The sequence below is a fragment of the Pogoniulus pusillus genome, chromosome 11 (assembly GCF_015220805.1).
Source record: "Pogoniulus pusillus isolate bPogPus1 chromosome 11, bPogPus1.pri, whole genome shotgun sequence".
Classification (NCBI taxonomy): domain Eukaryota; kingdom Metazoa; phylum Chordata; class Aves; order Piciformes; family Lybiidae; genus Pogoniulus; species Pogoniulus pusillus.
The window spans coordinates 7,606,141-7,627,446 of NC_087274.1; the positions used below are offsets into that span (position 1 = coordinate 7,606,141).

At 57.9% G+C, this 21,306-nt stretch overlaps 1 protein-coding gene across 11 annotated transcripts in view; it reads left to right on the forward strand.

Annotated features, from left to right (window-relative positions):
• The window catches only part of RBFOX3 (RNA binding fox-1 homolog 3), a 206,430-nt gene that overhangs the window by 160,128 nt on the left and 24,996 nt on the right, over nt 1–21,306 (forward strand). For 4 of the 11 annotated variants that reach the window (XM_064150780.1, XM_064150782.1, XM_064150777.1 and 1 more), the window contains exons 3-4: nt 7,990–8,034; nt 20,261–20,585. In XM_064150780.1, the coding sequence (XP_064006850.1) occupies nt 20,484–20,585 (102 nt within the window). In that variant the 5' untranslated portion in view covers nt 7,990–8,034; nt 20,261–20,483. Of the gene's footprint in view, nt 1–1,964; nt 2,059–7,989; nt 8,035–11,418; nt 11,757–20,110; nt 20,586–21,306 lie in introns of all 11 variants that reach the window. The other 7 variants (XM_064150781.1, XM_064150784.1, XM_064150788.1 and 4 more) reach the window with 7 other exon arrangements.

A 21,306-nucleotide genomic window follows, 5' to 3' on the forward strand; every position in this document is an offset into this window, starting at 1 on the left:
CATATGTCAGGGACATGGGACTATATAAAATACTCTGTCTCATGGTGGGGGGGACAGAGTCAGGCTGTGACACCCCTGGGCTGTGTTCCACACTGAGAGCAGCAGGTCTGGCAGAGGCAAGAGCACAGCACTTACAGGAGCAGAGAAGCAGCCCCAGGAGACTCTCAGATGCTGAGGGCAGCTGAGAGGAGACCTGTGGCAGGGTTTCTGCAAAGGTTCACTGCTGTTGTGACCACTAACAATATTTTCAGGTATGCAATCTAAGATAATGACAGGGCTAATCAAATCTCCAGCCTAAGCTGTTGGGTTTGGGGTCAGGAGGGAATGTACTGCACCTAGAGCAGCAGTGCTTAATTGCTTTTGTCTGCCTGTGAATCGGAGGAGGCAGCTGGGCTTGGTGGGCCACGGGGTCTCAGCACAGGTCTCGCTGCTGCCTGTGGCTGAGTGCTGGAATGTTGCTCCTTGATGGTAGAGCCAAGGCTCCCGTTCTGCTGGCCCCAGCAACTGCAGGAGATAAATGAAAAATCCCCCCGTGCTCCCAAAGCCAGTGTGATTGCAGGTTCTGCAGCCCGTGGCAGATAAAATGATGATTAAGGGGTCCTACCCTATAAGCAGACAACCATGTTGACCTTATTTAGGCTCCTAATCAATTTGCCCCCAGTGTGATTAATTGAGATGCTTGCCATTGATTTTCCGTGAGACAGGAGCGGCTGAGGTGGGATTCGCAGGGATGCCTGCGGGGACATCTCCGACTGTTTGCGCTGCGGCGGCAGCGAGAGGCTGAGCCGTGCCGAGTCCTCTGCCAGGCTGGGATTATCCTGGCTCTCCTCCTGCAGCTCCTGGGGCTGGCTGCTGGAGGCTGCTCTGGGGCTGCCTCCCTGCATCTGTCAAAAGGCTGAGCACTTCAGGAGTGGTCGCAGAGCTCCAGGTGGGATTTAAGCTTGCCGGGAGCCCTCCTGCATCCCGCATGTAGTGCAGCAGATCTGGGACCCCGGGAGGGATGGTGCAGCTCGAGGAAGAGCCCACGCAGCCAGCGCCGCTCTCGATCCCTCTGTCCAGCGCTGCCTGCCGCCCAGAGTCCCTGCCTGCTGCTTGTCCAGACACCTTCCCTCCTTGTCCAGACACCTTCCCTCCTGCCCATGGGTGCGCAGCTTGGGTCCCACTTTGTGACCAACTACAGCAGTGCTAGCAAGAGGGTGCCTAGAGCATGGGCTTGGCGTGGGCACACTGCAAGGGGTGGCATGATCCCCTCCCTGCGTGTCCCCACTGGAGATGCCGTAGGATTTCCAAGCACTGGGGCCCTGTGTGAGCTGCTGGCAGCTGCCAGAGTGGGAAAGGCTCTGCCCAGAGCCGCGTGCTGGGGGTGAAGGACCTACAGCACGGGTGATTGGAAAGGATTTTCTAGCTAAATTGCTGAGCAGATGGATTTACCCTGGACTGGTCCTTGCGGACTCTGGAACATTTTCTCTTCTGTCACAGTTCCTTTTTATGACCTGCCATTTGCTCCAGCAAGCGAGAAGTGAGCCCTTGGCGTCCAGCTCCCGCTCCGGCTGCCGTTCAGGAAGGCGTCGGCAGCGCTGCCGGGAGCCTCTCGCTCCTTTTCAGGAACGCTGCCGAAGCCTGGCAGAACATCCCTGCCCGCTCCTGCTCCCTGGGCATGCTGTGCTGCTGCTCGCCCGCCCAGGGCTCTTCCCGTGCTGCCTGCCCTGGCTGGCAGGTGCTGGAGAGGTGGGAAAGGGCAGCTCCTGCTGAGGCAGGAGGAGCTGGCAGCTGCCGGCTGGCACAGGAGGATGCTGTGCCAGCGATACGGTGCGGTTTATGACGAGCTGTGGATCGTTACAGCGACCACCTGCGGTGTGTGTCCAGCCAGACTGGGTCTAGCCAGGGGGTCTGCTGCATGGGGGAGAGTGAGGCCCACCCCCACCTCCCTCACTGCCCCATCCCTTCTGCCACCCCATTTTCAGGATGGGCAGCACCAGGAAGGCACCAACAGATCTTGCTTAAGACAGAGCTGCGAGCCCTGACACTGCTGGCTTAGGAGCGCTGGCAGCAGGCTGGGTAAGTGCTCTCCACCACACTCAGTCAGAGCTCCACGTGTGGCTTCTCTCACGGTCTGGTGCCCCACCAGCTCTGCTAATTACACACTGGCTGATCGCAGCCCTGGGCGGAGCAGCTGCTAGCCACTGGAGCTCACGCCTTCCGTGTGCTGGGTGTGTTTTCTGCCCCTCTGTCCCCTCCCCAGGGCTGGTGACAGCCCATGAAGGCGGCAGACCCCTCCATGGTTGTAGCATGTGAAGAGGGGTGAGGAGCAGCCCCCGGAGGGCAGGCTGGGTCTTCCTCTCGCTCTGTCATTAGCACTTCCATGTGGTGATCGGGCTCTTTGTTTTGGCTTCCACCATCCCTATTTGTGACTGGTATTTCTCTTTCTTAGAAGAAGGGAGGAGGACACACACTATCTCCCACCAAGAGCCCTTCCCCTTCCTCCAGCAGCGTTTCTGCCATTTACATTAAAGGCTATAACGGGTTGGAGTAAATGGAGCAGGTTTGCAATTAGTTTTCAAAGTACTTATCTCATTAAAGTAAATGAATTATTGATTTAGTGACACTCATGCTTTTAGTGAGCGGCACGGTGCCATCACCACTCCGTTCCCTGGCTCACCATGGTGGTGGCCAGCCCTCGCACGCCGGCTCCTCGGGTGCACGTGTATGTGGGAGCACCAAGTGGCCTCCCTACCTCTTGGCTTCGTAGCCAAGAGGACGTGAGAATTGTGTCTGTGGGAGCACAGGCATGGGGATGGTTTTGCAAGACACTCCCATCCTGGTGAGGGCAGGTGTCAGGGAGTAGAACCCTCCGGGACCTGCTCTGCCAGCCAAGGGTTGTGCCCAAGGTGAGGTCTGGACGCTGTTGCCCTGTCACACTCCTGTGGGCACAGTGGCCATGCTCAGACAGCTCCTGCTAGCCCATCCACACTGTGCTGAAGACGGCAAGGGAGGGAGGCAGGCAGCCCACCAATGCCACGAGGTGCTAGGCTCATGGCAGCACAGCAGAGGACTGGTGTGAGGCTGCCAGGCAGCATGAAGGGGCTGGGGCTGGTCCTGTGCACTGCCCATGATGACTCTGGCTCCTCCAGCCAGTCCAGTGGGCAGGTTGTGTGGGGTGCATGCCAGCACTCAAGGCTGGATGCTGCCCGGCAGAGTGTGGCCGCAGGAGGGTGAAGCTCTGAAGTGCTTGTTCTGGAGCCAAATGCTTATGGCTGAACTTGCTGCCCCCCAGCCAGCTGCTGATTCAGCTCTTTTGTGCTTCTCTGTACAGAGATTTAATCTCTCCTGTAAGATAAAATACTCCATTAATGGGAACCTGCCTACTCAGAGCCGCCCCTCTTTGTGTTCCAGGCAGGAAGAGCTGTGCTCTCCTGCTGCCAACAGCTGAGGCTGCTGCTGTGGGGAGAGCCCTCAGAATGGCCCTCAGTGCCTGAGAGGTGCCCAGCCCTGCCTGGCCAGCTCTGCAGCTGGCCATACATCCCCTCCACTCCTGTGCCTCTTGTGCATCCCTATCTGATGTGGGACAAGGGGCTGTGGGAGAGATGCCAGCAGGATAAGCCGCAAATGCCAGACTCTTCTGGCAGTGCCTGCTGCGTGAGTGGGTGCCACATGGCTCAGCCAGTGGGTTTCATTGGGTGATATGTGTCAGAAGCACTTTGTGCTGCTCGGGAATGTGGTGTGCTAGGAGGGAGGAGATGGTGATGAGCACTAGGGTATTGGATCTTGGGAAGAATTTCTTCCCTCCAAGGGTTGTCAAACCCTGGAACAGGCTGCCCAGGAAGTGGTGGAGTCTCCAAGCCTGGAGGTATGTGAAAGATGTGTAGATGTGATTCTGAGGAGCATGGCTTAGTGATGATTTGGAAGTGTTGGCTTAATGGTTGGATTTGAAGATCTTGAAGGTCTTTTCCAAACGAGATGATTCCACGATTCTGTGATGCTACAGGATGAAGTGCCAGGCTGTGAGCAAAAGTTGGAGCAAGAATTTGGGTTGATAGGTTCACAGCAATTAGTGAGGCTGATGTCTTGGTATCTAGAGTCAGGTCTGGCAATACTGGCAGGGGCCATACTGAGTGGGCACACTCCCTGGGCCGTGTCACCCTTCCTTCCAACTCCAGCTGTCCCTTGCCAAAGGAGACAGTCCTCCTGGGGTAGGTGGAAGATACAGGTTGTATCTTTCTCATCAGCATTGGAATGGGCTGCCCAGGGAGGTGGTGGAGGCACCGTCCCTGGAGGTCTCCAAGAAAAGACTGGATGAGGCACTTAGTGCCATGGTCTGGTTGATTGGTTAGGGCTGGGGGATAGGTTGGACTGGATGATCTATGAGGTCTCTTCCAACCTGGTTGATTCTATGATTCCAGCATGGCCCACATCATGCCAGGGACATTGCCCATTATGAGGAAGAGGTGAGCAGCCTGTGCTGCTCCACCTGCACAGCATTCCTGCAGCTGGGCACCGCGGGGTCCCTCAGGCAGGGGCTAGCCATGACATTTGGAAGGGGATTACCAAAGAAGGGGCAGCTCCATGTGCTATCACTGTCCCCAAGAAGTGACTGCATGTTCTGGACTGGAGCCACTGCCTTGAAGGCTGTCCCAAACAGTTACTCAGCCCCAAAGCTATCCTAGTGATGATTCCTTGCCCAGCCCTGCTGTGAGAGCCAGAGCTCCTCCAGGTGCTGCCCAAGCACCAGAAGATGCCAGCTCTTGGCTGACAGGGTGCACCAGTCCCAGCTCAGCAAACGGTGATGAAACACATCCTGGGAGCTGGCCCCACATCCCTGCCCCATGCCCCAGCCCCTGCTACCTACCTCCAGGAGCTGCTGGGAATGGGGCATTTTATCTTTCATAGTTAAAAAGAAAAGAAAAGAAAAGGGGGGAAAAAAAACCCTTCTCATTTAATTAAAAGTGTTGACATTGTGCCTGGCCATCCTGCCCGCCAGAGAACGTGGTTATAAATTAAACATTAAACCTTTAATGGCCCATAAAGAAATATTCACTGCTGCTTATGTATATAGGGGATATAAATAGAGAGGGCTGCTGGGGGAGGGGCAGGATATTATTTTTTTTCCTCAGCCAGATAATCTTTGCTAATGAATTTAATTAAAAGCAAAATTAATTTAGGATTTTTGGTGAAGGGAAGGTGTGTGGGGGGGAGAGGGTGTGAGGTGAGGGGGTGTCAGACTGTACTTTGAGAAACTACTGAGAAGTTTCCCAGCAAAGCAGAGAATCATAGAATCAACCAGGTTGGAAGAGACCTCCAAGATCATCCAGTCCAACCTAGCACCCAGCCCTATCCAGCCAACTAGACCATGGCACTAAGTGCCTCAGCCAGGCTTTGCTTCAACACCTCCAGGGATGGCAACTCCACCACCTCCCTGGGCAGCCCATTCCAATGCCAATCACTCTCTCTGCCAACAACTTCCTCCTAACATCCAGCCTAGACCTCCCCTGGCACAGCTTGAGACCATGTCCCTTTGTTTTGTTGCTGCTTGCCAGGGAGAAAAGACCAACCCCACCTGGCTACAGCCTCCCTTCAGGTAGTTGCAGACAGCAATGAGGTCTGCCCTGAGCCTCCTCTTCTGCAGGCTGCACACCCCCAGCTCCCTCAGCCTCTCCTCACAGGGCTGTGCTCCAGGCCCTTTACCAGCTTTGTCACCCTTCTCTGGACACAATCCAAGCACCTCAACATCTCTCTTGAGTTGAGGAGCCCAGAACTGGACACAGTACTCAAGGTGTGGCCTGACCAGTGTTGAGTACAGAGTGGCTGGTCAAGGCCTGCTGCAGGGTTTGAACCAGGGTTGCAAAGTGGGGATGGGGCTTGTTGGGATGCAGCACGTGTGGGGCTTTGCAGTTGGTGAGTTTGGTGATGTGAGTTATGCTTCCAGAGGACACCTGCAGACACCCTGCTTTGGATCCTGATGGGTTTTAGCTGGATTGGGTTTTGCTTGTGAGCTGGCCTGTACTGGGCTCACCTGTTCTGGCTTCAGGTCCCTGCAGCTTGGGGCTCTGAGCAAAACCAACCAGCCTGGAGCTCCAACAAAGAAACAGGGGCAAGATCGCCCCAGTAACAGTGATCCCAGAGCTCTGAGCTGGTCCTATACCACCTCCAGTCAATGCTCTGTCAGGATATTTCCTCTCCTGCTTTGCTGCACTCACAGGACACAGAGGTTTTGTCTGAGTATCTCAGTCTCTGCAGTGCTTGGGGCCACCTGAGATTTTTGCCTGGGCTGTTGCTGGGCTCAGCAAGCTCCCCGGGCGAGCACGGCGCATCCTGACTGCTGGGGCCCCAAGGTGTTGCAGAGAGCTTCTCAAAAGGAGCCTTCCTTGGGAAATGTGTTTGGGAAATGAGATTTTAGCCATCGCAGTACCTCCCCGAGGACAGTGAGCATCCTTCAATTATTCATTGCCAAGCAGGCTGTCTGGGTTCCCAGCACGCCCAAACCCACTGTAGCACACACTGGAGTTCTCCGCTCCTGCTCCACTCTCTCCTGCCTGCCCCAGCCCGGGATCCTGTGAGTGCTTCTTGGTGAGGCCAAGGAAGACCTGAGGAGCAAGGCTTGGAGGCTGTGCCATGTCCATGGCTGTGCAGGGTCTTCCCTTGCTGTTGGAAAGTGCAGGGTGCCCAAACAATTTTTTTTAGGGCACCTGTGTCCCACAGCTTGCTTTGTCCTGGTGCAGGGTGGCCAGAGTGGGGAGACCCTGAGCATGGAAACATGTCTGGCTGGGTGAGAGCTTTCTGGAGGGTTTTTATCATAAGAGCACTAATGGAAGTCAGCACCAGCCTAATGAGCTGTGCTCCTCCATGAATCTGATTCATTGAGGCAGGAATTACCATAATTGATTATCCTGCTGCGTGGCTGAGAGCTGTGTTTGCTAACAGCAGTGCCTGGGAATCTGCTCCCATCCACCACTGTGTGTGGCTTGGCCACTGGACCAGCCATGGGCCATCCTCTCACAGGGACCCACACTCTGGAAGGGATCCAGCCACTGGCCATGCTCTTGCAGAGAGCTGGGAGTGGGTTTGGAGCAGTGTCTGCTCACCTGGCCCCTGGCACAAGGTCCCTTCACCCACACTTGTGCACCCAGGGCTGCCCTGTCTTAGAGTGCTGCCTTCTGGGGTGAAGGATCAGGGGGGCATCGCAGCTCCTGCACTTAGAAACAGAGTTGTTGCTGTCTACTTGGGCAGGCAAGGAGAGTCCGTGGCAGCCCCAGGTCCCCAAAGAAGCAGTTAGCAAACAGCAGCAGCCCTCACTTACTCTTTTCAAAATACTCTCATGATGTATAAGCTGTTCTCATTATTTCTGAGGGTCTGACATGATTTATGAATGTTTGTGCTGGCAACATTGCAAAAGCCAATTAGTTGAAGTGCAGCTTTCAAGAAGTTTTCTTTGAAATTTGGTGATATTCTCCAAGAAGTGCCCTGAGCTGGGATGGCAGCTGGGATGGCGAGCTGCAGGGCTGAGCATGGGACAGGGATGGGCACTGCCAAGGGCACAGAAATGCAGGAGCGCCCCTGGGTGTGCGCAGTGAGCTGGGGAAGGCAGAAGGCTTGGTGATGTGTGTCCAGCACTTTGGTGATGGCTGTGTCCTGCCTGACCCCTGCGAGCTTTGTGGGGCTAGAACTGCACTTGCAGAGAAGCTGAGGAAGAGTCTCATGGTCTGTAGGGGCTGGGTCAAGTTTGGGGTGCTCTAGCAGAGCTGGAGGCAGGGGTCTTGTTCCCATTGTCCTCTGCACAGTGAGGGGCAGGTGCTGCTGCTGCTGCTGCTCAGCTCTGGGGCTCAGCCACCACCTTTTAACCAGGGTGGGTTTCCCAGTGGGCAGAGAACGCTCACATCCACGCTGGGATTCAGACGTTTTGCCAGTCAATGAGCAAATGGCATTGCCTGTAAGCAGGTTAGCAGTGATGATCATTGATTTTAATTCTTCCTCCTCTTTCTTGTCTTTTCTTAGAGAGCCCAACACGAACACCCCCGGAGGAGCTGGCCTGAGTAAAAGGTATGGAGGCATTGGTTTCTGATGGGCCAGAGGGGTGAGGGTCTGCTCTGGGGCTCAGGCAAGCAGCTTCTGGGCCCCACTGGCTGTGCAGGGGCCCAGGGTCCCTTTAAGGCTCCATGCTGAAAGCTGCATGCCACATGCTGCATGTCTAGGGGCAGGCCATGGGTGCTGCCTGAGCTGCGCAGGGCTGGGTGGGACAGGGTGGCACCCTCTGCCCACAGCTCCAGAGTCTGGCAGAGCCTTATGCTGGGGAAGGCCAAGAGGAAGGCTGCCCACTCCTCTGTGCCAGCAGCCCCTGGCACCCACTGGGCGCTGAGCCCCCGCGCAGGCGTAACGTGTGACGTGAGTCCCGGGTGAGGAGGGCTGAGGGCCACAGTGTCTGTGAGCTGTCCGTGTGTGCTGACCTTGCTGTCTGTCTGTGCTCTGTGCGGCTCCCAAGAGCTCCCTGGGGAAGCCTCGAGGGGGCACCCAGCCCATGCCGAGATGGCACCACCCTCAGATCCTGGCCCTGATCTGGTAGTTGCCCACTGCAGGGGGTGTTTGCTCCCAGGGTCCTGCAGCCCATGCCATGAGGTGTCATACCAGCTCATGGTGTCCTCTGGACTGAGATCCAGCTCGAGCAGCCACTGGCTCATGCTGTGTGGAAAGAGTGAGCCAGACTGGATGCCCCCTGGGCAGATGGGATAGCTTCTTCCCATTGTATCCTCGTGTTGCTGGGCATTGTGGCAGTAGCTTCTGATCCCATCATAGCCTGGGGGAACAAAGTCCCCTTAACATCCATCCTACTGAGTGCAGCACAGGCTTGTGCTCCCCCTTGGTCTAAGCCATTAAGGCAGAGGAGCAAAGATAAGACAAGGGGCTGAAGATGAGAACACTGATGCATCCCTTCTTCCTTGCCCTGGCACTGGTGCAGAGGTGCCCATGCAGCAGCTGAGAGCAGTGGGTGGTGGTGGCTCAGGTGGTGGCTCTGAGCACCAGGGAGATGATACTGTGGAAAAGCATTCTGGGGGAGGACTGTTCTTGTCTTGGTCATGGGCAGCACAAGGACTAAGGTGACTCCCTAGGAGGGGTTCATGGTCCAAAAATGTCCTTGGATGGCAGGAGAAATGTGGAAGAGGAGGCACTGGAAGCAGTGGGAAGGCTGAGTGTGAGCTGGGCTTACAGGCAGGATAAGCCAGGAGCCAGGACTAAGAGAATAAAGGCTGGGCTGCAGGTGTGAGCCTGCAGGTGGGGAATGTGCCAGGCAGCAGCAGCAGTGCAGGGTGCCAGGGCTGCTGTGGCGTGGTGGTTTGCTGCTGTGCAGCACCAGGAGTCTGAGCTTCAGCTGGTTCCATGATGGAATGTCTGGCAAAACATGGCAGCACTGGTGCAGCACTGGCAGGACATGGGCGATTGCTGGGGGCTGGGCACCAGGATGGGTAGGGAGCTCTCTGTGGACCCAGGGCTCACCCTCTTATCTGGCATCCTCGTCTGAGCTGATATCTTTGCAAGTTGTTCCCTGTGCTGAAGTGAGGGCTCTGCTCCCTCCTAGTGTCCAACTGCATGTGAGGTGACACTCAGGTCGGGCCCTGACTATGTGGTAGGTTGCTGGTGCCAGAGCATTCCAGTCCCTGGCCACACAGTTTGTCTGGAGAAGAGGTGTGCCCAGCAGCAAAGGGGAGGTGATACCTGAGTCACCTTCATGCCTGGCTTGCATGGGAGAGTTGGGATGGGGCTGAGGGTCATGGGATGCTGTTTTCAAAGGTGCCTTGGGGCAAGAGACGTGTGGATGTGAGGCTGGAGATGGTGTTGCTGGAGAGCGTGAAGCAGCATTGAGCCAGATTGCTGGGGTGGAGAGGTCCTCCCTCTGCCACCTCTGATCTGGCTTCAAGATAATGCTGTCCCCCTGCCCAGTGACCCCCCCAGGTTTTGTCTTGCATGAGTGAAGGAGTGGTTTCATTCTGCGGTGTTGGGGCCCTCTGTGATGGATCTCCATGCAGCTGGCACATGCCCAGAGTGTGTCCCATGTAATAGTGGGGATGTCCCACAGGCTATGAAGCCCCAGGTCATGTCTGGGACTGTGTGCAGGGCACAGAGAGAGGAGAAGGGTTTGATCACCAAGATATAAGGGGGAATGGGACCCCCCCACCCCAGCTGCCTGCAGTGGTGGCTCCTCTGCTTTATCACTCTCTTCTGGTGCTGAATTATTGAGAGTGTTGCTCTCTTTTATTGCTGTGCTGGAGGAGAAATGCCTCAGCCTGGCTCTGCTTTGAATATGATTATGGGGCTGGAGATGTCAGAGCCAGCTGGGCCCCAGAGACCGATCTGCCACCCCTCTCGCTCCTGTGCCTTCCCTTACTCTTATTTATTCCCTTGCTCCCACGTCTGGTTCAGCACACACGATCCGCTCGCTCTCCTCTGCCGAGCGGCGCCCCAGGAGGATGGGAGATTTAGTGCCTGACAGGTTGCCCTGCTGCTGAGCCTCTGTGCCCGCAGCATGTGCCAGAGGGGCTGGGAGCTCGCTGCCTGGGCAAGGCCCATTTTACCCCCCCTATGGACAAGGTCCTTCTCACAGAGCACTGTGGGTGCCAGACGGTGAGCAGAAGCAGAGCAGGACTTGTCCCCGTGCCCACCTTGCAGCCAACTCTGCCCCCACCTCCTGTATGGGATCTCAGCTGATCCCATGGCTCGTCCCTGTGGGATGAGGTCTCCAGGCAGCCTCTATGATGGTCTGCTGGTGTGCAATGCTGGTGCTCAAGTGACAGAGGCTGCCTTGGTGTCAGTGGGGACTTCTGGGTGCCCATCTTGTGCAGACTGGTGGCTATGTCCAGGCTGCAGGGCTTGTGCAGGGACTGTCCCCATCGCTCCTGCACGCTGGGAGCTGCTGGCTCTGCCCCGCCTCGGGCCACAGCTTCGTTCTTACTCGCCCTGGGCGACAGCTTGGCCACATCCAGCCAAGCGTCTGATGCTGAGCCTACCAAACAGCCTGTCCCAGCAGGGCCTGATGGACCCCGTTTGAGCATGCCCACCTGGTGGGAGCAGGGGTGCGGGCAGCCGAGGGGTGCGGGCAGCCGAGGGGTGCCGGGAGCCGGCTGGCACCTCGCAGGTTAACCGCGAGAGCCGCCGATTCCCTTATTGACAGGGTAGCTTGAAAAATGCTGAGGCAGGACATCGGCTCCTCCGAGTGTCAGCGCGGGAGCCCACGCTGCGCCGAGCACACACCCGCTGCCGCCGGCCCCCGGCACCCAGCCTGTCCTGGTCCTGGACCCCCACCCGGGCACCCCAGCTGGGGAGCGAGTCTAGATCCCCATCGCACGCTCGCCCTTCCCTTTGCTCTTAAAGACGCCAGAGAGGATTTCATTCTTATTCCTCCCTCTCTCACTCTTTTTTCCCGGGGTGACTAAGCCCTTGCACCGCTGCCCGCCCAGGGCTGCCCCCACGTCTGCCCTCCGGCCCCTCCAGCCCATCCGGCAGCATGTCAGGCACCGGCAGCCAGCTCTGAAGCGTGCGGTGGCCCGCGGCAAGCGACCACGCCACGCCGGGGAGGGAGGCGAGCAGGGCGTCTGGCCGCGGCCACGCCGGCCCTGGGTGCTGGAGCCGGACAGCGAGTGCCCAGGGGGAGACAGCCCACCGAGGAGGAGCAGCACCCAGCGCAGCCGGCGTCGGGGAGCGGCTCACCACCCTCCTGCCATTCCCACGGAGCTCCTCAGCACCTCGCTGCCGACATGATGATGTATTTTTGGGTAGGTACCACCAGCAAAGGTGGGCATTTCCCTTCCCTCTCTGCCAGGATTTTGGTCGGGGTCGGGACCATTTCTTGCTGTTGTTGTTTCCCAGGTGAGCCACCACCTCCAGCAAGCTTTTCCTTCTCTGCTGAGGAACTCGTAGGCAGCAGGCAGGGGACAGGTTGCTTTTCTGGAAGCAGGCCTGGCACTGGGGAGGGATGGGGCAGCCGCGGAGGCAGACAGGGGTCCCTGCTAGCTCAGTGCTGGCTGCAGGCAGCAGCTACCTCACCTGCCCAGGATGGCTGGAGGCAAGCCCCCCCCCCCCCCCCCCCCCAAATCCTGTCTTGACTGTGCCAGGTTGGTGAGTGGTGGGCTCCAGAGCCTGCCCTGGACGCTGTGCTGGGTGGGGAACTCAAGTACATGGTGGCAGTGGAGCATTCAGGTGATGAGTTTGTGTGTGGCAGCAGCCAGCCTCTCTTGCCTGGGGGTCTGTCTATCCACTATTGGTGCCAGCCTAGGGTCTGGGAGCCACTGACAGGGTGGCCCAAATCTCAAGCTTGAAGTTGGTGTCTGAGACCCCTGAGATCTCTATGGGTTCCCCACGCCCCCTCTGTGGCACTGCAGTTTCCTTTCAGGCAGTTTGGAGCCCATGGGGATGGATGATTCAGGTGAGCTGGGAGAGCACAGTCAGGCTGTGGGGCTCAGGGTCCCCCTGTGCTGGCAGAACTGTCACCAGGGGAGAAGCTGGTGAGGGACTGGCTGAAATCCCCCTCAGCCATTGTAGGGGCTTTAAGCAGGGATGGGGAGAAGTGGGATGTGTTGGGGTGTATCCAGGCATGTTGCTTGTGTCTGGGACACTGATTGTGGGTTCAAGCTCCTCTCCTGGACACTGGGGGCCAAGCAGCCTCCCGTGGGGCTGCACATTCTCCCCAGTGGTTCAGGAACTGAGTTAAACATCAAGCATTGCACCATCCTAGAGAGGTTCCTGTGGTGTCACAGACCACAAACTGCAGTTTAAACTCCTTCTGTTCCCCTCCTACCCCAAAGCTGACTGAGGTGGTGATGTCCAGGGGGCTGCAGGAGCCTGTGGAGGATTCCATGCTCTGGGAACCTGCACTCCCCAAGATTTCAGAGTGAGCAGCAGAGTGGACGCAGCTAGGTGAAGGGGAATGTGGGGAAAGGAGCTTACAGGGAAGAGGAGGAGGAGGATAATGCGAATTCATTGTTTCCCAGGGAAGCAGCTTTCAGGCGTAAGGTGCTTTGTCATGAGAGATCTCGGTGCAGCTGCTGATCCCCGCTGGTCAGGAGCCCGCCAGAGATCACAAAGACTTCTCCTGCCAGGGTGTTAATTCTGCCCAGGGACTTAATGAGTTTGTGAAAGCACAGAAGCTGCTCTGGAGTTTCCGCTTGTGGCTCCATAGGCGCCACGCAGATTCGTGGAGTTCCAGCTAGGTTCAGGGCATGGGGTAGCATCACCAGGGTGCCTGTCCCCGCGGGAGCCAAGCACAGCTCCCGGCAATACATTTGCTGCCTGGAGTGGAGGGTACCCAGGGGTCTCGCTGCCCCATCCAGTGTGTATGTCCGCGTAGCCAGCAAGCGTGGGACAGCCGGGTCTCAGCATGGCACAAGGTACAGCAGCATCCCCAGCCCCTCTTGGAGAGCGGCCAGATGAGGGCTCTGCTCCCGGCGGAGCGGCTGAGCATCGTTTCATGGCGTTGCCGGCGTCTCTCCGTCGTGAACATGGGAGAAAGTGGAGGGGTTTGGTTTCCATGCGTGGCAGGAGCGTGGCCACGGTTGGGAGCGCTGCGGGGAGCGCCGCAGTGGCAGGCGGCAGCGAGTGGCTCGGTAATCGACACCGCAACAGGCTGAGATGCCAAAGCAAAATGTCTTCAAATTAGCAGTAATTGCAGGCGAAATAAAGAGCATGTGGGGCGAGTGGAAGGAGGGTTCTATAAATATTATGATTTTTAAAGTTTGCCCTGGGGTCCTAGAGCCTGTTTAAACGCTAATATCCTGTCTGTGCATTTAAAAAGCCTTATAATGAGGATTGAGTGTCTACTTCCAGAGCCCTCCTGCCCAGTGCTCCCCCTCTGCCCATGTCACCTGCCTGCTGCTCCTCAGTGTGTCCCAGCCCAAACCCTTCCATGCTGCTGCCACCAGCAGTGCCATGCACTCCCCTGCCGTCATCCCAGCTTAGGGATGTGTCAATTCCCTCCAGGCAGCCTCAACCATCCCATCCTGCCTCCTGCACTGGCACCCCACAAGCTGCTGCCAGAGCCTCTCATTGCTGGCAAAGGCTCTGATGAAGCTGTCGCACCAGCTCCAGGGGTGCGTTTTCCTGGGACTCTCTGTTGGACAGCAGATCTGGTCATAGGGAAAAGGAGCTCTGGGAATGCAGCATTTTGGATCCCCAGGTCTGCAGTTGCTCATTTCTTGCATCACCCTCAGCCTTCATCCTGTGCTCTGGCACTGCCGCACCGCTATGGTGCGCCCTGACAAGTGCGGTGCTGGCGCTGCCCACCCAGCCCATGAGCTCGAGGTGCTCAGCAGCATCTGTTCTGCCACAGTTCTGCTGCTTGCACGTTAATTCTCATTAAATCTAGGGAGCCTAATTGCCATTTCATGTAAATATTTTGTCAAGTGAAAGGGCTTTGGGAAGGGCTGTGTCGGCTGAAGGTGAGAAGCCAGGCTCTCTTGCCGCTGCAGTGACAAGCTCCTGCTTGTCCTGCCCGACCACAGGTGTAAACTGTATCCCGCTGGGGCTGCCACAGTGAGCCCAGAGCTCAGATGTGACTGCTGGGAGGTGCTCGTGCACTGTTTGCTCGTGGTGGATGGCAGGCGGTTGCCAGCTGCCCTGCCTGTGCGTCTCAGGACAGCTGCAGCCCAGCCTTTGTTTCATAGTCCTGAGGTGCTTCCCATGTTGGCTAAAGAGCAGAGGAGGTACGGTTTGAGGGGCAGTGGGATGTCCTCAGGTGCTGGCTCAGCTGCTGTCCTTCTCTGCGTAGTGCTGGTAGTTCTGACTGGAGGTTGAAGCATCTCCAGGCCTCTGTCCCGTCTCTCACCACCACAGGCAAGGAAATTTACAGTGAAGTGATACTTTTCCCTAGATCCCATTAAACTTTCATGTGCTTTCTCTGTATTTCTGCTCCCCTCCTGGCTGTCACAGCTGCTGTCTCAGATACTCACAGTGTGGTGGTCACATTCCCCTCCTTGCATGGTGAGATCATCCTTAGGTGCTGACATTATCACCCCTGCCTGTGGTCTGTGACCTCATGGTCACTGTGGCCAGGGGCCACAGGGATTATCAGCAGCAAGGGTGCTGGGGAGGCACAGAGTGGAGATTTTCAGTACAATCTCTGACATATTTGGATGTCACAGCAGGCAGGACCCCCACTAACCCCCTAAGAGGATCAGGGAAAGAGGAAGTTTGAGTGCAGAGAAGGCTCATCCAGGGGAGCTGGGCATCCCCCCCCAACATCTCAGCAATGCCCCCCAAGGTCTGTGTGCTCTGGCAGGGCTGCTCCATATCAGCCAAATTGGGTTCCTGTGTGGTTAGTTTAAACCACATCTGAATTTCAAAGATGGAATGAGAAACCAGGAATCTGTAGGTGGCTGTGGAGCTGCCTCCAGAGATGGGGGAGTGCAGGAGGATTCAGGGCAGCATGTGGCACTGGGATGGTGTGAGCTGAGCTGGCTGGGCTGGGAGCTGCACCACGGCCAGGGCTGGTGATCCCAGAGCAGGAGGAAGCACTTTGTGTGGTTGCTGGCACTGGGTGCTCCATGCAGACAGATCTCGGAGCTGGGGGACCTCTGCTTGGGACCGCACAGCCTGCACAGGCCCCGCGGCTTCTTGGTACCCCTTACTCTCGGGGTGAGGCTCCCCCATCCCTGTCCAGACCCAGTAAATCCTTATGGATTGAGCTTGAAGGGAGCTCAGGTAGAGGGAACAGTGACACAGCAATGGCGTGGAGATGGGCAGGGACTTCTGCAGTGGGGCAGAGCCCACTGGCACGTGGTGCCCTCACCTGTCACCACTGTCAGTCCCTTCATGCTGTTCCTGATCTGTGCCCAGTGCTGAGGCACTCCCTGCAGCAGAGCCAGTGTTGGGGGTGGGACCTTCCCTTGGCTTCTCAGCAGCTCAGATCCAACAGCGCCTTCATCTAATTGCTTTATGTCTATGATTAACTACTAATGAGCTTTTAATTAATGAATACCATGGCTTGGGGGCATTCTGGAGTGGGTGGGAGGAGAGGACTAGATGGGTGCCCCTTTCCCTGGGTGTTGCCAGGCTGCTGGTGCTGCATTCATGGGCTGTCCCCGTGGAAGCTGGGAGCACCTGACCTCACTGGTCCTTGCCGCAGGCACCGTGCCTTAGCCTGACCCGTGTCCTCCCTTGGCAGCTCTCCTGAGCAGCAGCATCCAGGCTCCTGCCCCTACTTTGCATTGTAGGAGTGTGCTGGAGGGTGCCATGTGTGCCCAGTTAAACACGAGACACTTGCAGTCCCTGGGGCATCCAACCCACCCACGATTGTCCATTGCATCCCCAGGGCAGGTCCATGAGCCACTGCGTTGTCTGTCTCTGCCAGGAGAGGCTGTGGGATGGTGTTGCAGTGAGGACTGCAGTGCTGGGAGCTGCAAACTCCCACTGCATCCCAGGGCAGGGGGGAGCTTAGGGCTCTGGACATGGCATTGGAGCAGCCTTTGGTGGACAGTAGGTCTTGGTGCAGTGTGCATATGCTTGGTGCCCCTTGGCACCTGGGTGTTATGGATGTGTCTCAGCTGTGCTGCGTGACCAATGTCTACAACACTGTGTGCTGAGGCAGGTTTTGGGGCAAAGACCTGGCCAGGATGCCAGGCAGGGCTTGGAGCCTTTGTTTCTGTCGGGTGAAGTTTCCAGATGGCAGAAAGGAGCATGCCTCAGAAGGGAGCTGAGCGCCCAGTGGTTCTGGCATCTCCCTGGCAAGGGGAAGCGGCAGCAGCACCGCACTGGGGGCACTTCCCAGCAGGTGTCTTCCACCCTACCAGGTCCCCACTACACGTGGCTGATCTCATCTCATCTGCTGCAAGGAGACGAAGTGTCACACTTCACCCAGCCTATTCCCTTAGTCTGTACCCATCAGCCCTCCTAGCACAGGCTCTGCCCTGCAGCTCCGGCACCTTGCTGGGCTCTGGACCAGTGGGCTGAGGTCACTCCTGTCCTGGTGTCATGTTGTTCTCCCTCTTCCAGAAAAACAAAACCAAGGAGCCCTCAAGGGTTTATTTAAAATAAATAAAAAATGAAAATAGTGCTGATTTGAAGGAAAGCCAACCCCATCCTGTGCATGGGAGCGCATCGCCAACCCATCCCCGAAGGGCAGAGAGAAAGATGTGCTTAGAACTGCAGCCCTGTGCAACTTCTGCCTTTGATCATATATCTTACATGTGCCCTTTGCTTTCCCTCGTCTGATATTTATTAGGTTTAATTTTACTGGGACTCGGCTGTAAGTGAGACAGATGGAGTGGGGTCTGTGCGCCTGCTGAACACATCTTAATTAAACAGATAAATAAACTTTCATTCCAGGAGACTTCAGTTTTGGAGGGGTTCCTCTGGGGCTGCAACTCCATGGGGCTAAGCAGCCCTGGCTGGGGCTCCTCAAGCCTGGGCATCATAAGGCTGCCCTGACACAGCCCTGGTGCTGCTACCAATGGCATCAGCCAGAGGTTGTAGTGTGGTGTTACCGACCAGGTGGCTTGAAGCAGCAGGGTGCAGGAAATCAGATGGTGGTGGCCAAGGAACTGGTACAAGCCCTTCTGTGCTGGTGTCCCATGTGGACTCTGCTGCTGTGGGCACATCTCTGCAGCCAGGCAGATGTTGGTGATGGCTGGGGAGGGAGAGAAGAAACTCAAACGCTCCCAGAGCCGTACGCGTTTTACCCACTGCTGACTATTTATCCTGGGGAAACATGGCCAGTTCCTGCTGCTACCAGTGGTGCTGAGGGTCTGCAGGCTGGAGAATGTGCCCAGCATGTCCCTCCTGGCAGAGCTGCTAGCCTGGACCTTCCTGCAACGTAGGCTGCTGGCTCAGGGCAGTGCCAGGGCTCGTGGCACTGCCATCAGCCAGGAATGCCTTTGAGTCACCCTGCCCGGAGCCAGGCTCTGGCGCGGGGAGGACAGGCAGATTACCTCATCCTGGAGCTGCCTCCTGCCTCACGTGGTTTGCTTGGTTGGGCACTGCAAGCCCAGAGTATCAGGCCATGCCCTTCCCTTGTCACCTCTGCCTGAGAGCGTTTCTAGAGCCATGGTGGAGGCAGACTGGCTCAGGGCCTTTGGAGTTGCCCACCACCTTGACTAGAGTGTCCCTGTGGCAGGGTGCTGTGCATATGGGTGGCTGATGGGGGTCTCCCTGCCCACAGCTGCCCAAAATGGGAGGGCACATTATCTTCCAGCCCTTGCAGAGTTATTCCTTCTCCTGCCCAGGGCACCGGAGCACATAGGGGAGCACAGCACTGGGGCCACAGGAGTCTCTGTTGAAGGAGAGCCAGAAACAAGCAGAAAGCACAGGGGCTGAGCAGCAAGGTTTGCTGGATGGGCTGCTGTGTTGGGAGTTGTTCACGGTCCCTGGGAAGCAGGAGGATGAGCAGTTGTGGTGGGCCACAGAAGCTCGTTGCAGCCCGCAGTGGCTGGAGGATGCTGTTGATAGTGGATGCAGCTGCCAAACCCCTTTCGGCTCTCAGTACTGCAGGGCAGTGGCAGTGAGGAGCACTCCCCTGACATCCCCTCCCCAGTTTGGCACCTTGTGGTCCTTTTGGAGTGTGGTTATCCCAGCAGCGAGATCCCATGGGAAGGCTGGCACCTTTTTGGCCCCAGATGCTGCTTCCTCAGGATGGCTTTTCCCAGAAGTGGCTGTTTCCGCCAGGTTTGCCGGATGGCTCTGGGGCGGTCGTGCCACATGCCGCTGCTGTTGAGTATCTGCAGCAGAAACAGGAACCGCTGTGAGTGTACCAGGACACTGCAGCATGTCGCTATGTCTGGGGATACTGTGGAAAATCCCAGCCTCCAAAGAGGGCTGGTCGTGTGCTGGAGGCTCCAGCGGAGACGGAGCATCAGCAGCTGCTGGCACAGACCTGCCTTTGTGCATCATATTTGGCCAAGATGGAAACTGAACCGAGCTCAGGTTTTGTTTCCCACATATCCGAGCACAACGCCGGACCCACTGCCTCGTTGCTGGCCATATCTCTGAAGTTGGGCACAGTGCAGTGCTGCTGGGGCAGGGATCCCTGTGCCAGCACTGAGCTCTGTGGCACCAGAGGGTGCTGAGAGTCATGATAGGAGATGTGAGGTGGAAACAGGAACCTGAACGAGCACATATGTGTGCCCACGCCAGCTATCCCTTGTGGGCACCAGTGCGTAGGCTATTGCCATGGCAGCTGTGCCAGAGGTGTGCACAGTGTTGATCCACCAGGGCTGCTGGTAGCACTGGCAGGCCAGTCCAAAATGCCAAAAATCCTCTTGGACTTTGTTGAGTCTGGCTCCCCGTCCACCACCGATGGGAGATGCTTGGGCTAGGGTGTCTCCATCACTCCAGGGAGCACAGGGAAGCCAGCACCTGTGGGCAGAGACCCTCCCTGTCACGCTTCGGGGCCGGGCTCTCCTTTATCAGTGGGGCCGGCAGGCAAGTGGAGGGTTTACAGAGGGCCAGGAGGAAGGCCCTGCGTGGGGCTTCACGCCTTGGCTCATGGTGGGCCAAGTGCTGGTGCCTAGGTGCACAGGTGGTGCTGAGGCTGGGGTCGCGGTTCCTCTCACAGGGAACGCCGGTGGGCTGCTTGTGGGCTGCTGGCTGTGGTGCGAGCCCGCGGCGTGGCAGCGTGTGGCAGCCGGGTCCATGCGTGTCGTGGGGCTGCAGGTTGAGGAGGTCCGTGCCTCTCCGGGGAGGCGGGGCTGGGTCTGCTGCATGGCTCCCTGCCCAGCTCTGCCTGTCTGCGTGTGTGTCTCCCACCGAGAGCGTGGTGCGTGTGCACGTGTCCAGCTGTGTGTGCGTGGGGAGTCCCGGCGTGGCGGTGGTGGTGGTGGCGGTGGTGGCGAGGCGCTGCCATCGCGGGGGCTGCGCGGCTGCAAGTGCCGGCTGCTCGGCTCGGCTTCCCGGGGCGCCCGTGTTGCATCACCAAAACTCCCGGTAAGACCCCACATCCCTCGGGAGGCAGTGCTGGGAAGGGAGATGGTTCTGCCCGCTCGGGCTTATCCTGCCCTCCTGCTTCCCCGGCGCGGCAGCGTGTGGCCGGGGGCTGCAAGGGGCTGGCCGGGCGGCGGGGAAGCCATCTGCGAGCGGCGGCGGAGGGGTTAAGTGCGGGATCAGCTGTTCTCATGTCATTACGGATTCTCTTCATTTTATACAGAGCTCTGTTTGATGTCTGAATGCACAGGGGACTCCCCCTCCTCCTCCAACTCCCACCCCTTTTATTTCGCTCCCTCGCCCTCTCTCCTTTCCTCCTCCCCTTCCTTTCTCTCTCCTCGCTCCCGCTCTGGCTCACACACACCCTTTGCAGACCGTGCGCTCAGTGCCAGTGTCTAATGGCACCGAAGTGAAGGGGCGAGCGCTGCTCCTGGGGCGCAGCCGGCCTGCCGCAGATGACCCCTCCTAACTAGCGCCGAGGGGTCGGGAGGGACGGCCGAGGAGGGGAGAGCCCGAGGGGCGAGCCGGGAAGACGAGGATAGCGGTGTGCGGAAGAGGACGGACCCGCCAGCAGCTTCAAGGCTACCTGTCGACACATGCTGTGCTCCATGGCTAACTCGGGCTGCCTCCTTGTCTCCAACTCAGGCATGCTTCCTCACTCTCTCCCCTGTCCTCCAGCCTTCCTCTACCTCCAACAGGTAAGTCGCCCTCTCCGGGGGATTTTTTGCTTTCCGTTTTACACGTGTTTCTGGCTGATTCCCTCTCTGCGGAGGGTCAGAGCTTAACTGCTTCCTCCCCGGCCACGGGGCCTCTCCGGCACCAGACCCGCGGTACCGGCGAGTTGCGTTGCAATGGTGGCTCGTGGTCCTTGGCCGCGGTTCCGTTGGGGTTTCTCCGGTTCCTCTGCCTTGGCGGCTGGAGAGTGGCTGAGGCGCGGGCAGTGCGGCAGGCAGAGGCACCGGCAGAGCCGCCGGCGCGGGTCCAGCGCTCTCCGTGCCTGGGTGCTGCTGGCGTTCAGCGCGGGCGAGGGGCGATGGTGAATGCTCGGAGAAAGGAATGAGGGTCCTGCGTGGCCTGGGCAGGGGAGGAGAGCCCTTCTCTGGGGGAAAGGGCAGGCGATGAGCCCGTGCATGCACACGCGTGTGCACATATGTGTGTGCCGCTGCACTGTGGGTGTCTGCAGCCAGACCGTGGGGTCAGGTGTGTGTTGGTTTGTCTCGTTATTGCCAGGAAGGTGCTGCAGAGGGACCCGGAGGGCAGCATGAGTCTAGGTGAGCCCCGGGACTGGGGATCCTCATCCAGAGGATTCCTGGGCTGTTGGTTTGGTCCTTAACTTCTGGCTAGGGCATGCTGACCCTTGGATCTCATGCTGGACCCAGTGCAGTGAGCTTCTGGGCTTGTTGTCCTGGGGGAAGCAGG